The sequence below is a fragment of the Lycorma delicatula genome, chromosome 2, assembly GCF_047948215.1.
Source record: "Lycorma delicatula isolate Av1 chromosome 2, ASM4794821v1, whole genome shotgun sequence".
Taxonomy (NCBI): domain Eukaryota; kingdom Metazoa; phylum Arthropoda; class Insecta; order Hemiptera; family Fulgoridae; genus Lycorma; species Lycorma delicatula.
The window spans coordinates 51,098,244-51,115,563 of record NC_134456.1 but is presented as its reverse complement, the minus strand read 5'-3'; the positions used below and the strand labels follow the sequence as shown (position 1 = coordinate 51,115,563).

At 31.4% G+C, this 17,320-nt stretch overlaps 1 protein-coding gene across 1 annotated transcript in view; it reads right to left on the bottom strand.

Moving 5' to 3' along the window:
- Positions 1-15,122: 15,122 nt before the first annotated feature.
- Positions 15,123-17,320, bottom strand: part of Vsp37A (Vacuolar protein sorting 37A) — a 30,041-nt gene continuing 27,843 nt past the window's right edge. The window contains exon 8 of the mRNA XM_075355259.1: positions 15,123-16,283. Within this exon, the coding sequence (XP_075211374.1) occupies positions 16,209-16,283 (75 nt within the window). The 3' untranslated portion in view covers positions 15,123-16,208. The remainder of the gene's footprint in view (positions 16,284-17,320) is intronic.

Genomic DNA, 17,320 nt, shown 5'->3' with positions numbered 1-17,320 from the left:
ATCGATGGATCACTAGAAAAATCATCAAAAAACCAGGCATCAAACATACCAGGAATATTCCTACCAAGAGTAATACCAATATTCGTTCCAGTAAACAATCTCCTTCCATCTACCAGTCCAGCATATGTAAGTAACTTACCATAAATATTAGAGCTCTAAGCCATGCTGCATAACAAAGCCTTCAACTAATTCACCACTAATCATCTGTGTCTCCACTATGCCAAAGAACCATTTACTTCAACATCTGGTACTACAGGACAGTTACCAACAAGACAAAGAATTCTATTCCACTTTTCTAAACAGTTCCTCAGTGGGATCTCTATTTTGACAATTTATCTTCCCAAACTTAACCATACAATGAATTAAAATACAACTCAACGGTTCTCAAATTAATGACCACAGTCCTTACTATCAACTTGAGTGCTTGCAATCCTTGTGCAATTTACACAAGTAGGAGTCTCATAGTTTTTAGGATATGCATTATGTTTGTGACCCTTATCACCAGAATGCACAAAGAGTGAAGCATATTGACAGAATTTAGCCCTCTGATGGAATCTACAACACTTAAAAACATCAATGTATTCCTTGACTCTACAAGAAGAGAAATTCACTAACAACCTAACAACAGAATAGGACCACCTTCAAATATACTGTGATACCTATGGGAAGCATCACGTCTAACAGTTTTGAACAAAAACCTGCACTCAGACTGAATTTTGCCTCATCAAATTTGGTGTTCTGTTCCCGTATGAGACACAACCTCCTCGTATGAGACACAACCTACACATCACAAAAATGTTGGGTCATATATTCTCCCTTTACACCTATAGCTGATATATAAAAGCAATAGAGCTACAGCTAGGAAAGTGAAAATGAATTTATAAGTAATCCAACAACACAACATTTGAAGATTTTAACGTAAGTGCTACACATAATCTTGGGGTTTGTAAACTGAACGATTTTATTAAGAAAACAAAATCAAACTTGATTTACTCAAAATGAATACTATCCAGTCCTGTGATAGATAGGCAGTAATCATAAAAAACATAGCAATTGCTACTAGTAAACAAAGTAATCCAAAAAATACATAATTAATCAATTAGTCAACAGCCAACCATAATTTATAGTATATTCTACACTGATCTTCCATGATTGTATTGGCTTAGTTCACACTCTAATAAAGATCCTGAAATTGCTTGTGGATTTAGAGATTTTTTTCCCCCATTTACCCTACCTTTATCAAACATAGTATCTCAGTACACAGACTTAATGAAGATTACCTAACTAGTATATCTGTAAAATAAACATACACTTTATTGATTGTCAGTAAAATATTTACCCAGTTTCCATTTAAAACAATGACTGTAGCTGATTTAAATGATTTGATTTTGTTGAAACAATCCATTTACTTAACCAGACAGATCGAGGGTAAGTATAAAAAGAAAAATAATAGTTGCATTCATCTTGATTAAATCAATCTAGAAATTACTATATTCTTTCCTTTTTTTATTTTAATGTAATATTTCATCTCATTTACAATATTATTTATAAAATGGGATGCTATAATGATTACACTTTATTTACATGTCATACATATCATCCTCATCTAATTGGGCTGTGGAAGCTGTGTTGTTTTTTGTTCACTAGATGAACGGTTTGCAACATGCAGACTGGGAAAACAAGAGAAAAAATATTGATTATGAAACATTAACATTTTTAATTAAGCAAAAAACAATAATTTTGGAAAACATTAACCCTTTTCTGTCATGGCTAATCAATATCTTTTATGTTTAAATAATCATACACTATATTCATAATTTTAATGCACTGTAAATTCATTTCATAATTTTATTTTTTGCTTATGAAAAGCGTACATATACATTTTAAAACAAATCAAAACTGATAAGTTTTAGCCTTTTTGAGATAACTTTACATTCTATAAGTTGTTTTATATATACGTAGTTAAAAAAAATTAAAACGAAGAGCAAGATCAATAACTTTAATATTTCACAACTTGAAAACCCAACATTGGAAATGATTTTAATAAAATCAATGATTGGTTTACAATTTATCTTCTGCAGAGTTCACTAATAATGAGATGAGTTTATTGCCTGAAGGTGTGAAGTTAGACATCATAGTTAATATTAACAGAGATGTGAAAGAATTTATGGAGGATGACGAAACCAGTATTGAGCACTGTGTTTAAACATATTGGAAGTTGCATCAAATATGAAATAAATAAAATTAATCTGTATCCTAAAACAAACTGTAAAAGAAAGGAAAACAAAAATAGAACTATTAATGAGCTTAATAAAAATATAAAAATGGGTACTAAGAAAAACTCCACACTAAATTGCCTAGGATTTGCAGATGACCTCGCTCCTTTAGCAAATAATATTCAAGAAGCCAAAACACAAATCATGAGCCTTCAAAACCTAGCACAAAAGATAGATAGGGCTTCATATCTCTTTCGAAAAAACTGAACTAATGGCCATAGATCCTCTGGTAATAGAGCACATTACGGTAAACAATCAGAAAATTAAAATAGTAAAACAATTTAAATATCTAGGGGAAATAATAACTTATAATTTAAATGAAAAAGTGACATGGCAAAACAGGACAAATAAAATGATTAAATCCCAAAAATTAACTTGGTCAACATATAACAAAAAATGCCTTTCTGCTAAAACAAAATTTAAACATTATAAAACTGTAGTACAGCCAGAAGTCACATACGGAAGCGAGACCCTTTTCAAAATCACTCAGAAAAACCGAATTGAAAAAATTCTGAAAATAGAGAGGAGAATTGTCAGAACGTGTATCAATAAAAAACACCAAAAAGAAGGCCAATGGTGGATTGTGCCAAATGAGGTGGTGTATCGAGAAATAGAGCCTGTTACTGAATCCCAAAAATTAACTTGGTCAACATATAACAAAAAATGCCTTTCTGCTAAAACAAAATTTAAACATTATAAAACTGTAGTACAGCCAGAAGTCACATACGGAAGCGAGACCCTTTTCAAAATCACTCAGAAAAACCGAATTGAAAAAATTCTGAAAATAGAGAGGAGAATTGTCAGAACGTGTATCAATAAAAAACACCAAAAAGAAGGCCAATGGTGGATTGTGCCAAATGAGGTGGTGTATCGAGAAATAGAGCCTGTTACTGATACTATGCGGAAAAAAAGAATCTCTTTCTTCGGTCTTCTCATAAGGACACCGGAAACAAGACTGTCAAGAAATATCATTGAAAAGCTCTGGTTCCAAAAGCTAGTAGGATGGATCAAAGAAATTAGAGAAGATATGAAAGAATTGGGAATTTCCCTGACTGACCTACAGAATAAAACTGGAAAAATTACAAAGCTAAAAGATAAAAGCATTAGATTTAAACAAAAGACAGACAAACGACAAAATACAACGAAGAGGGTGTTTACGGATGAAGAAAAGAAAGCAAGATCTGAACGGATGAAGAAATACTAGGCAGCTCGAAAGAGTAAAATAACACGCTTTTCTCAGAAAAGATCCAACTAAAATTGACTTAAGTGGTCCCATGTTGGTCGTAAAAGCATAATAATAATAATGAGCTTATAAATAAAATTTTAACTTAAAGGCTGCTAAAAAAGTAACGATGTTTTGATTTTGGATAAAATTAATTATAAAAACAAAATTCAAAATGTTACTGAGACGGGATCATATGTTAAAATTATTAATTTTTTTCTTGGTTTCATTTGAGAGGCTAAACAGGCTACAAGAATAATACAGCTCAATGAGAGGAAGGTGATATGTATGACATGTAAATGAGGGGCAGCCAATGTAACATCCCATTTTACAAATAATATTGTAAAGAGATGAAATATTACATTAAAATAAAAAAAAACAGAAACTTGTAGGTTGATTCAATCAAAATGGATGCAACTATTATTTTCTTTTGATAAGTATCAGTCAATCTGTCTGATGTAGTAAATGGACTGTTTCAATAAAACCAAATAGATTAAATCAGCTACAGTCATTGTTTTAAAATTAATTTAATTTTTAGAGGTTCCGAAGAGAAACACACAGTAATTATTTCTTATCCGATTGTAATGAAATTATATCGTCTCACAAAGTACATACCAGGTAATTGAATGCTACAATCATTTCCGGAATAAATCCTCTATTTCATTTAGAAAAATGGTTAAAGAAGAATTTATAAAATTAGAGTAAACACCATATCTTTTAATGAAAAATAACTTTCATCTAATTTACAATTTAAAAGATGAAGTTTTACACATCAGTGAAATTTTTTACATCTTTTGATGCGAGTGCACTGAATCCCAGTGTTCCTTTCAAAGAAACATTGGAGATCTTGAAGTTTCGATTGATTGCCCAATCTATTGATTCTTGTAAAATAGAGGAATACATAAAGTTAACAAATTTATGAAAGAAACAAAACATTTTTCAATATAACAATTTCTATAAGCAAATTTCTGGATCAAGACTGAGTAATCGGTCTGGTTTCATAGGTAATCTTTTAATAGGTAACCTTGAAAAGAAAGATACAGATGAAATCAATATTTCCCATGAGTTTGGCTGAGATATGAGAATAAAAAAAAGATAAGCATTAAACAGAAATTAAGAAGTAGGGAAATTTACCTTGTCAATAGCGATAAAAACTTAATTGATGAACTACAGGGTACTAACATCTAAATCATTTTCAATTTTAGATTTATTAAAAATTCTTTTATGAAAGATTTCAATTTTAATGTTAAACAGCTATCCCTTTCATTGGCTTACGTATCATACAATCTATATCTTTCTTGAAATATGTTTCTATCCATTCCTTATATGGGCAAGCATTAACTTGTAGTCTGAATTGCAGTTTAAATGTTTTTAGGCTAAATTTATACTTTCTATTGGAATTACCTCAAACAACAGTTGTTTGCATTACAACAGCAGTTTCATAAGTCCAGTTTATTTATCAATTAAAACTTTTTAAATTATTATTTTTTCATTTATTTATCTGCTAATCACTATTATTGTATTTTTTATTTATTTATGGCTATTCATGATGATTTTCAATAATCAAATTGGCCATCTAGAATTAAATAAAATTTTTGTAAACGGGGTTTCTTTTCAAGAAATCTCATCTTCTAAAATATTATGAATTTATTTTTATTATCATTTATATTCATATAGTGAATATAAAAATTTTAACTGTTTTACTGTTTTATTACCATAATATAACATTTAAAAGACAATTTTTTTCTGTTAACTTTAAAAATTAATTTTAATTAGTGTTAAAGCAATCAAATTAAATAACAATATATTATTTATTTAATAACTGTATTAAAAATTGATATGCAAGTAGACCTAATTAATGAACGAACATTAAATAATTACTAAACTAGTTGTAGATTAATAAAATTTATAACTCAGATGAAAATATAATTACATTTTTTTCAAATGTTCACAATTAAATTATATCTATTGTATGGTTTAGTGTCGCTACTTGTAAGTGGCCATCAGCAATCCTGACTGGTCCTCTATGCAAAAAATGTAACCCACAAACTGCAGCAACTTCTCCACATAGTGTGCTACACTGATGATCAGCTATGTTCAGGTATAACAGTGTGCATGAATGTTTCAAATTAAAAAACAGATTGTGTATTTTTTCATCATTCTTCTGTGTATACAAAGGTTAAACAGGGTTAAAATTTATGTTATTTAGCTAAAAATGAGTGGGATTGGAAACAATATCAAGGTCAACCAGGTGGAGAAGAGAGTTCGCCGCCACCGAATGAGTGGGATTGAAAGCAATATCATGGTCAACCAGGTGGAGAGGAGGGAGAGTTCACCGCCACCAACATATATATAATCATAATTGAACATGTGGTTTAATGAATGCTCATGTAACTCTAGAAATAGTAACGTTGTAACTTTAGAAATAGTAACGAGGAAACATTACTATTTCTAACAACTATTTTTTAATCACAACTAACTGTATATAATAATAATGAATCATCTAATGACAATTCTGTTTTTATATACATTAATAGAGCTGTAAGGTTTATTTTTGAATTCATTTACCCTGTGCGATAACAAATAATCGTAGACACGTTCATTTATTAATATAAAAACATTTTGTTTAGAAGATTATTTTTTTGTCAAAACAAGAGTAAAAAAAACTGAGGGCAGTTATACGTTATTTCCAAATCAATTTTTCTGTGACATACATTTTTATTTCATTACTGAAATTTATTTTCAGGTAAACTAAACTAATTAACGATATTTCAATGAATGCACCAAAAATTTAAAACGTTTGTAAGAAAGAATTGAATGCAATTCAATTGTTACAAAAATTACCTGAAATTTGATGAAGCAATAACATTATTTGTGAAATGATGTTAAAAAATCAAAGAAACTAGCTAAACTAACTATTCCTGAGGATTTTTTTTGTCTTCAGTAATTTGACTGGTTTGATGCAGCTCTCCAAGATTCCCTATCTAGTGCTAGTCGTTTCATTTCAGTATACCCTCTACATCCTACATCCCTAACAATTTGTTTTACATATTCCAAACGTGGCCTGCCTACACAATTTTTTCCTTCTACCTGTCCATCCAATATTAAAGCGACTATTCCAGGATGCCTTAGTATGTGGCCTATAAGTCTGTCTCTTTAGGAATAAAGTATTCTTGAGGAATAAAGCAATAATGTAAGAAGTATGATGTATTTCAGTAATGGACATAGTGTTTATTATACCTGTTTGATAAAACCTTTAACATATTAAATTTTTGTAGAAAACCTTAACTGGTCCACAAAAAGCAGGTTATGTTATATTAGCCTTACACATAAAAACAAAGCAATGCAAGTATATATTAATGCATAATATAACCTTTTTTCATAAAAAAAAAATGCAATCTAAGTACATTTTTTAAATATTAAATTAAAAAGGTTTAATCAAATAAAAACAATACGTATTTAAAAATATTAATGTAGTGCCTATACTAAATAAATTTAAAAAATATGAATTTCACATAAACAGTCACAAAAATATGTATGAGCCAGTAAAAATTTTATTTTTTCCTTCTGTTTGCAAACAGAAATTCAAGAAATGGAAACCTTACTTTATTATGTATCTTTTGATCAATAAAATTCTATACTGTTATTTTTTTTTTTTTTTGTCTTCAGTCATTTGACTGGTTTGATGCAGCTCTCCAAGATTCCCTATCTAGTGCTAGTCATTTCATTTCAGTATACCCTCTACATCCTACATCCCCAACAATTTGTTTTACATACTCCAAACGTGGCCTGCCTACACAATTTTTCCCTTCTACCTGTCCTTCCAATATTAAAGCGACTATTCCAGGATGCCTTAGTATGTGGCCTATAAGTCTGTCTCTTCTTTTAACTATATTTTTCCAAATGCTTCTTTCTTCATCTATTTGCCGCAATACCTCTTCATTTGTCACTTTATCCACCCATCTGATTTTTAACATTCTCCTATAGCACCACATTTCAAAAGCTTCTAATCTTTTCTTCTCAGATACTCCGATTGTCCAAGTTTCACTTCCATATAAAGCGACACTCCAAACATACACTTTCAAAAATCTTTTCCTGACATTTAAATTCATTTTTGATGTAAACAAATTATATTTCTTACTGAAGGCTCGTTTAGCTTGTGCTATTCGGCATTTTATATCGCTCCTGCTTCGTCCATCTTTAGTAATTTTACTTCCCAAATAACAAAATTCTTCTACCTCCATAATCTTTTCTCCTCCTGTTTTCACATTCAGCGGTCCATCTTTGTTATTTCTACTACATTTCATTACTTTTGTTTTGTTCTTGTTTATTTTCATGCGATAGTTCTTGCGTAGGACTTCATCTATGCCGTTCATTGTTTCTTCTAAATCCTTTTTACTCTCGGCTAGAATTACTATATCATCAGCAAATCGTAGCATCTTTATCTTTTCACCTTGTACTGTTACTCCGAATCTAAATTGTTCTTTAACATCATTAACTGCTAGTTCCATGTAAAGATTAAAAAGTAACGGAGATAGGGAACATCCTTGTCGGACTCCCTTTCTTATTAGGGCTTCTTTCTTATGTTCTTCAATTATTATTGTTGCTGTTTGGTTCCTGTACATGTTAGCAATTGTTCTTCTATCTCTGTATTTGAACCCTAATTTTTTTAAAATGCTGAACATTTTATTCCAGTCTACGTTATCAAAAGCCTTTTCTAGGTCTATAAACGCCAAGTATGTTGGTTTGTTTTTCTTTAATCTTCCTTCTACTATTAATCTGAGGCCTAAAATTGCTTCCCTTGTCCCTATACTTTTCCTGAAACCAAATTGGTCTTCTCCTAACACTTCTTCCACTCTCCTCTCAATTCTTCTGTATAAAATTCTAGTTAAGATTTTTGATGCATGACTAGTTAAACTAATTGTTCTGTATTCTTCACATTTATCTGCCCCTGCTTTCTTTGGTATCATAACTATAACACTTTTTTTGAAGTCTGATGGAAATTCCCCATTTTCATAAATATTACACACCAGTTTGTATAATCTATCAATCGCTTCCTCACCTGCACTGCGCAGTAATTCTACAGGTATTCCGTCTATTCCAGGAGCCTTTCTGCCATTTAAATCTTTTAATGCTCTCTTAAATTCAGATCTCAGTATTGTTTCTCCCATTTCATCCTCTTCAACTTCCTCTTCTTCCTCTATAACACCATTTTCTAATTCATTTCCTCCGTATAACTCTTCAAAATATTCCACCCATCTATCGACTTTACCTTTCGTATTATATATTGGTGTACCATCTTTGTTTAACACATTATTAGATTTTAATTTATGTACCCCAAAATTTTCCTTAACTTTCCTGTATGCTCCATCTATTTTACCAATGTTCATTTCTCTTTCCACTTCTGAACACTTTTCTTTAATCCACTCTTCTTTCACCAGTTTGCACTTCCTGTTTATAGCATTTCTTAATTTCCGATAGTTCCTTTTACTTTCTTCATCACTAGCATTCTTATATTTTCTACGTTCATCCATCAGCTGCAATATATCGTCTGAAACCCAAGGTTTTCTACCGGTTCTCTTTATTCCGCCTAAGTTTGCTTCTGCTGATTTAAGAATTTCCTTTTTAACATTCTCCCATTCTTCTTCTACATTTTCTACCTTATCTTTTTTACTCAGACCTCTTGCGATGTCCTCCTCAAAAATCTTCTTTACCTCCTCTTCCTCAAGCTTCTCTAAATTCCACCGATTCATCTGACACCTTTTCTTCAGGTTTTTAAACCCCAATCTACATTTCATTATCACCAAATTATGGTCGCTATCAATGTCTGCTCCAGGGTAAGTTTTGCAGTCAACGAGTTGATTTCTAAATCTTTGCTTAACCATGATATAATCTATCTGATACCTTCCAGTATCGCCTGGCTTTTTCCAAGTGTATATTCTTCTATTATGATTTTTAAATTGGGTGTTGGCAATTACTAAATTATACTTCGTGCAAAATTCTATAAGTCGGTCCCCTCTTTCATTCCTTTTACCCAGCCCGTATTCACCCACTATATTTCCTTCCTTGCCTTTTCCAATGCTTGCATTCCAATCTCCAACTATTATTAAATTTTCATCTCCTTTTACGTGTTTAATTGCTTCATCAATCTCTTCGTATACACACTCTACCTCATCATCATCATGGGCGCTTGTAGGCATATAGACGTTAACAATCGTTGTCGGTTTAGGTTTTGATTTTATCCTTATTACAATGATTCTATCGCTATGCGTTTTGAAATACTCCACTCTCCTCCCTATCTTCTTGCTCATCACGAAACCTACTCCTGCCTGCCCATTATTTGACGCTGAGTTAATTACTCTAAAATCACCTGACCAAAAGTCGCCTTCCTCTTCCCACCGAACCTCACTAATTCCTACTATATCCACATTTGTCCTACCCATTTCCCTTTTTAAATTTTCTAGCCTACCAACCTTTTTCAAGCTTCTAACATTCCACGCTCCGACTCGTAGAATGTTATTTTTTAATTTTCTGGTGACCCCTTCCTTAGTAGTCCCCACCCGGAGATCCGAACGGGGGACTATTTTACCTCCGGAATATTTTACCAAGGAAGGCGCCTCCATTATTGCTATGTGAAAATGCAGAGAGCTACATTTTCTTGGAAAAAAAGCAGCTGTAGTTTTCCATTGCTTTCAGCTGCGCAGTACTCAGAGGACTGAGTGATGTTGATACGGCCGTTTAAGTCGTCCTGACTCACGCCCCTAACAACTACTGAAAGAGCTGCTGCCCTCTTTCAGGAATCATTCCTTAGTCTGGCTCTCAACAGATACCTCTCCGATATGGTTGCACCTTCGGTCCAGCTACTCTGTATCCCTGAGCACTCAAGCCCCCTCACCAACGGCAAGGTCTCATGATTCATAGAGGAGGCTATACTGTTAGTGCTAACAAAAATATTCAGTTAATACATGGTCTAAAACAGTATTGTTGGTCATAAATTTCACAACTTTCCTAAAGGTTTAGTTAGAAATACCACAGCTAGTACCTCAAAAAAAAAGGGTAAAAAGCAAATTGAAAGAGCATTACATTACCATTAGCAACTGTTAAGTGATTGGTTGGTGGTTATGAGTGGGGTTACTGACATCTGTAGCGCTTTGTTGAACTTCAGAAACAGTATGGATCAGACCATTCTATTTTGAATACGACATAGAAATACATGCTGGCTGCACAGTCAGTTACATCGAGGCACCTGGCCAGCACTACTCTGCACCCAGGCAACACTTTTGACTTCTGCTTCTGAATTTATATATTCTTACCAAGAATTTAATTAACCTACCTCTTTGTTTGTGGATTAAAGCACACTAATTTCTTAATAGTATGATAAAATAAAAATACTGAAAAATAACATACAGAAATAAGGAAGTAACTTTTCATTGTTTATTACGAGGGATATCTCTAAAGACCACTGGGAAATTTTGTCTCCTTAAGGTTGGTGACCCTTTGTCGTTCATGGTCACGCTAGTAATGTAAATACTGCATTGTTGTCTGCAAGTTGTCACGTTGTAGTAGCTACGTTTACATGCGAATTATTACGTTATAAAATGAATAGTAAGATTAATGTAGTCGCAGACTGTGAAATACGTAGTCATACATTTTTAAACCACCAAAACATTAAGCTGCCTGAAATTCATAGGCAGTTGGTTGCTGTGTACAATGATAATGTATTGAATGAAAGAAATGTCCAAAAATGGGTCAAAGGTTTAGAAATAACAAAATTAATGTGCATGATGAAGAACATTTGGGGAAGCCCTTGATAATCACCGAGAACTTGTTGAAACGTATCGATGATGAAATCAAAAAGAGTTGCTATTGGTCACATTGCTCATGACCATTTAGGCTTCAGAAAAGTTTCTGCATGTTGAGTGCTACACATCACAGCATCACAAAAAAAATCCGAATGGGATCTGCTTTGGAATTTTTGATGATCTATACAGAAAAAGGTGATGAGTTCTTTAATTCAATTGTTACAGGCAATGAAACATGGATTTCCTATTACATGCCAGAGAGAAAACAGCAGTCAAGTGAATGGCATCATCCTCACCAACCAGACCAACAAAGGTCAAGTCACAGCAACTGGATGCAAACTGATGGCCACAGTCTTTTGGGATCGGTTTGGCATACTGCCGATTGATTTCAGACTACATGAAACGATTATAAATGCAGAAGCCTACTGCATAACTCTATGTCAGTTACAGTGCACCATTCAAAATCGGTGATCTGGGCAGCTGACCAACAGCATCGTCCTGCTACACAATAATGCACATTCAAATGTTACAGGTCTGACATGTGATTTACTGAGAACATTTGGATGGGAAATTTATGATCACCCACCACATAGTTCAGACTTAGCTCCTTCTAATTATCATTTGTTTAGGAAATTGAACAAATTTTTGGGTGGTAAGCAATTAGCGGGTGATGAACTTAAAAATACTGTTAATCAGTGGCTAAATAGACTGGCGGCAGAAAAATACGAGGATATATTGAAGATGGTGTTTCGCTACAACAAATGTCTTAATTCATGTGGCAATTATATAGAGAAGTAGTATAAGGTATGTAGTTTAAGAGAAATAAAAAATATTTGTAAAGGTTTCAGAATAAATTTTTTACAATGAAACAGTCTTAAATCAGTTTTAACGGGTAGATTAAATTTATATTAATTCATTTACATTTTTTAATCTTACACTACATACTAAACTTCAAATTAGTAAAATAAGTCATTATATTAATAATCATAAAATCTAAAAAAAATATGATATTTTAACCAACTCTTACAACAGAGGTTCTAACTTTTTGGTTCGCAGATCCCTTTTGAGAAACAATTTCTATGTTGAAGCCCTTTAGGCCTACCCTGTCTTACAAGTTAATGGTGTTTTATAGTGTTATAGTAGAGTGGGGGAGGAAGAAACAATAGATAGTAAGGTAATGCAAAGTAGAATTTAAACAATTGCACAATAAGATTACATATTATATATTAAACTTTGAAATTTACCATAATATCTGAATTTATTCTAAATTACCATCAAGCACATGATATTGTTAAAACTTGGCCTTACATAGAAATTTTTTTCAAAGTTCAATAAATCAAACCATTCTGAATTTATTTTCCAGTTTTTTTTATTTTAATTATACTTTAACAAATTCTATATTAATGACATGGATGAACAAGCTGATCACGAAAGATGTACTAATGATGGCGGCAATACTACAAAGTTATTACTGAATAGTTCTCCCATCGACCACAGCCAACTGCTGTGTACAATCGAAGCATTCAACACTGCTGAAATCACCTTGGCTGGTGATTTCAGCCAAGGTGACCTGATTTCAGGTCGTCTGGGCTGGTCCAGCCCAGACGACCTGGCAGCTGAAATGTGGTGAACATGCCACTTGATGGCTATCGTAGTTCTTTCATCAAATTGTTGAGGAAAACCATGAGCCAACAGACTGGCAACAAAGCATAAAGTCCCCATTTTTTGAAAATGGGCAATCACGCTGACTGTTCCAACTAATGCCTATTTTTACTCAACTATACAATGAAGATTCCAGAGTTGTCTTTGATCTTCAGATCTGTGGTATCGTATAGTTGACCAAAAACCCGTGCAGCACGGCTGACACAACTGACGTCACATGTCTGCTAACTGAGAAACACAGTGAGAAGCAGAAAACAATGCATCTGGCTATTCTAGACTTGGAGAAAATGTTTGACCAAGTGCCACAATCTTATCTGGCTAGCGCTGCGCACAGCATGGTACTCCTGAGAAACTCAGTCAAGATTGTGCAGTTGCTCTATACCTCCCCAAAAAGCTACGTCCAAGTTGCCACCGGCAAGACTGTTGATTTTTGCATCACTGTTGACCTCCACCAGGAATCAGCACTGTCGCCATTGATCTTCAAATTTGACATGGACATGTTGACACCTGATCTGCAGAAGCCAGTGCCATGGACACTGCTCTATGCTGATGACGCCATGAAGCCACCAACAACAAACACAAAGTATAGATGCAAGTACAGACATGGAACACCTGTCTGACGCAGTATGAATTTTTCAAGTTAAATGACAATTTCCAACATTTAAAAGGCAGATTCATAAGAGTTCCTCCACCTTAAAAAGTTGAAAGCTACAGTGCTTTGCAGCATCTTTTCACTCTCATCTTGTCACTGCCTACAATGTTCTTGTGTAAATTGCTGGTTAAAATTGTAGTTTTAGTAAACTAATACTACAACTAAGTATGTAGATGAAATAGAAAACTGTTCAAGCCTGCACTTTATTCCTAACTCCTTACCAAAAGAATAATTTATAATTTCTCTCATACATAATTCAAAAGACCAATTTAAGCATTTTATTTTTAAGATATAATACTGCTGGCAAAAGGAAATACTGCTTCATACATTTTTTAGTAATATTTAAAATTTAATTCAACCAAATGAATAGTATCTAAGTAATTAGAAAATCATATTCTTTGAGAATGTAATTCCGTATTTAAATTGATTTTATCATATTTATATCAGAAGGTACTGATTCAGAAAGTACTGATTCACTGGTACTATTTTCAGAGCACATAGTACAATTTTATACTCTGCAAGATTATCTAAAACCTTTTGTAATTTTCTCACTTTTCAGTGAGGTCACTTTTTTGAGAATGTGCTTGGCCAGTTAACCTCTGATTGTAAACAGATTTTTTTAACGTTTTTAACTAATTTTTTTTTTTAATTTAAATATACTGATTTATTAATAATTATTAACCTATGATTGTAGAAAAAAATGTGTATATGTAATTCAACAGGCATACAAGGAAGTCATATGGTGTCCAAATCAGATTTTTTTACTACATGTTCTACAAGGTTCATTTTATTACAATGGGTATTTTAATTTTAATAAAGTTATTAAAATATAATTTTTTTTTTACTAAGATCACCATAATCTTTATATTGAGTACACTTCTTAGCTTTATTATAACTAACTAAATGACACAATGAAGCATGTGATTTAGTTAAGACAATATTAAGAAAGGTAGGTATATTAATAATTAACATATTTCAAGCAAACTGGCTGGTTTAAATTTTTTTAACAGTCATCTTCTTTTTTTATTCGCAGTATTAATACAAACAAATTTATGAATTACAAAAAAAAAAAAATTTGTTTTCTCTAATTGAATGATGTAATATTCAAATTTTATAAAATATAATACAAATACATATTTTTTAAACTTTAATTTATCTTTACATGCTTTCTTCAATAAGATATTTAAATAGTTTTATGATTTAATGCCTTAATTGTTTGTTACTGTCAAAATTATATTCAGTGTTATGTTATTTAAAGTTTTAGGCCTCAACAGTTTTATTTATATAAATATACATACAAATCTTTTATTTTATATCTTGCTTCATTCAAATTGATTTCTACAGTAAGGGTATAATCACCACCAAACTTACAAATATCAGCTATCACCCATTAATTTATTAACATAATATTTCCAGTCTGAACATAAACATTTATGTAATTTTAAGAAATATAATTATAAAACCTACTCATTCATTATATATATATATATATATATATATATATATATATATATATATATAGGATACTGATCTTTTCGTTTTATGAAGAATATGTACAATTTATTTAAAGACTAATTAACACTTCCAATTTGTGGTGGAGTAGTAGAATCTCATCTTTTCACTGTAAGATCCCAAGTTTAAATCCTGGTAATGCTTAACATTTATCACATGCTAAAGTAATATTTCCAATCTATATTCTCATGCATAAAAGCTTTGAACTCATGTGATCAATTATCATCCATTAAAAAGTAAGACAATTTTCATTAATAGAAAAATTTACAACGTAAATATTATATAACAATTACTTTATTTCTTTTAAAGGCCAAGACCTATACAATTGAAGTCTGTTTCAATAACATATATTTTACAATATTATTATTACAAAATAAATAAAATTATATTTAAAAAAATTAATAAACAATAAAGCTATAAATAAATTACCTGAAAACAAATTTCTCAATTTTAACCCGTAGAAAGATACGATCATAAAAAAATCTATTCTACAGCACAGTAATAAGCACTAATAATAATAATAATGTTTAGCAACAGTTTAGATATTTGTATTATTTATATTACACAAATATCACTTGCATATATAAAAATTTAACATTTTCTTTCTTCGGGAAAGGAACAATTTGTAAATGAAATGGATGCTTTGTGTGCTGCAATCTTTTCACCAGGCATAGTTTATATCAAAGTATCATTTTACATAAGCTTATGGCCTTAGATGTCTGAACTTCTAATGATCTTACTGCTAAATTAATGATATATGACCAAAGGTTAAAAAAACTTAATAACATTTTATAGAATATATAATTTTCTTCTATTCTTAATGAGAAGGTTCGAAGGCAGAAAATTATCCAGAATATGAATGGCTGCAAATGAACTGAATTACAGCTATCAATTTACATAATCTTCTACGTAGACTAATTAAATTTTACTACAGCACTAAATTATTATGCATTAAGAAAACCACACTTATAATTACAAACTATTATCATTAATTTATAACTTTATAACTTTTACTAAAAAAAGAAATTCCAACAGGATTAAAAAATTTTACCATATGTATAAACAAATTAGGTAAAAAAAAGCTAGAAACCAGCTTTTTGAAGTTCTAAGAGTTGATGACTTAATTTCTCTTCCTTAGTTTTACGACAATGACTCAGCTGAAAAAAATAAGGTGCATTAATAAAAAAAGTAAGAAAAAAGTTTCAATAAATAAGACTAAAAAGAAATATAATCACAAGCACCACATCTTATTTAACTCTTTTATTTGTAAATATATAAATGTTACTCTTAGTAACAAAACTTTGCTGCAAATAAGTTACCGAACATATCTTGATGTAATCAAAAGAGAACAAAAGTAATTATAGCTTTTTTTGACAATTACAAATGTTCAATGTATACCACAAGATCAACCAAGATCAATCATATATGATATAAGATGTACTAAAATGATTTTTCTAGTCCTGCCACATTCTTGCAAACAGATTATGAACAAAACAATGAAATTGTTCACTGCAAAGATTAATGATGTCAATCTTCAAAATTGAGAATTGCTAGACACCATTAGCAGGGCAAATACTAATCATTATATTACCCAGAAACAGAAATACAATATGAGAGGAACCTTATAAACTTAAAATCAAGTGATGATAATTTTCAACTACATGTTTTATCAAACACCTTGGAAGCTCTGTTACAGGTTAATCTTTTATGAAAGTGAAATTAATGTTGCCTTGCAACTGAGACAAAGGCCACATTTATAATACATTCATGTATCATGCCGGTACCTGTTCTTTTTTGTAAAATAAAATAGTGTACTGTCCATTTAGTTGATGTTAAACACTTTTTCAAGAGATGACATAAAACTAAGAATGATGCTGATGTTCTACACATCATGGGTGTTCAGTCCCCATATTCTAATATTATGGTGGTTTACTTTGCCAAAATGTTAACTAGCAATGGTGATGATTTTGTTATGAAAGTAGCTTCATAATGAAAATTAACTTCTTGAGAAAATCTTCATAAGTTGTCATCATGCCCTAGATATATCAACAAAAATAAACCTAATGCCCATGATCTTCATTGGATAATGTCACGCTTGATGATAGGATCTGAAAAATAAATGTTTTTAGAAAACCTCTAACAATGCTTTTAACATCACCTGTTCTTTAAAAGCAATGATGGTGGATTTAAACAG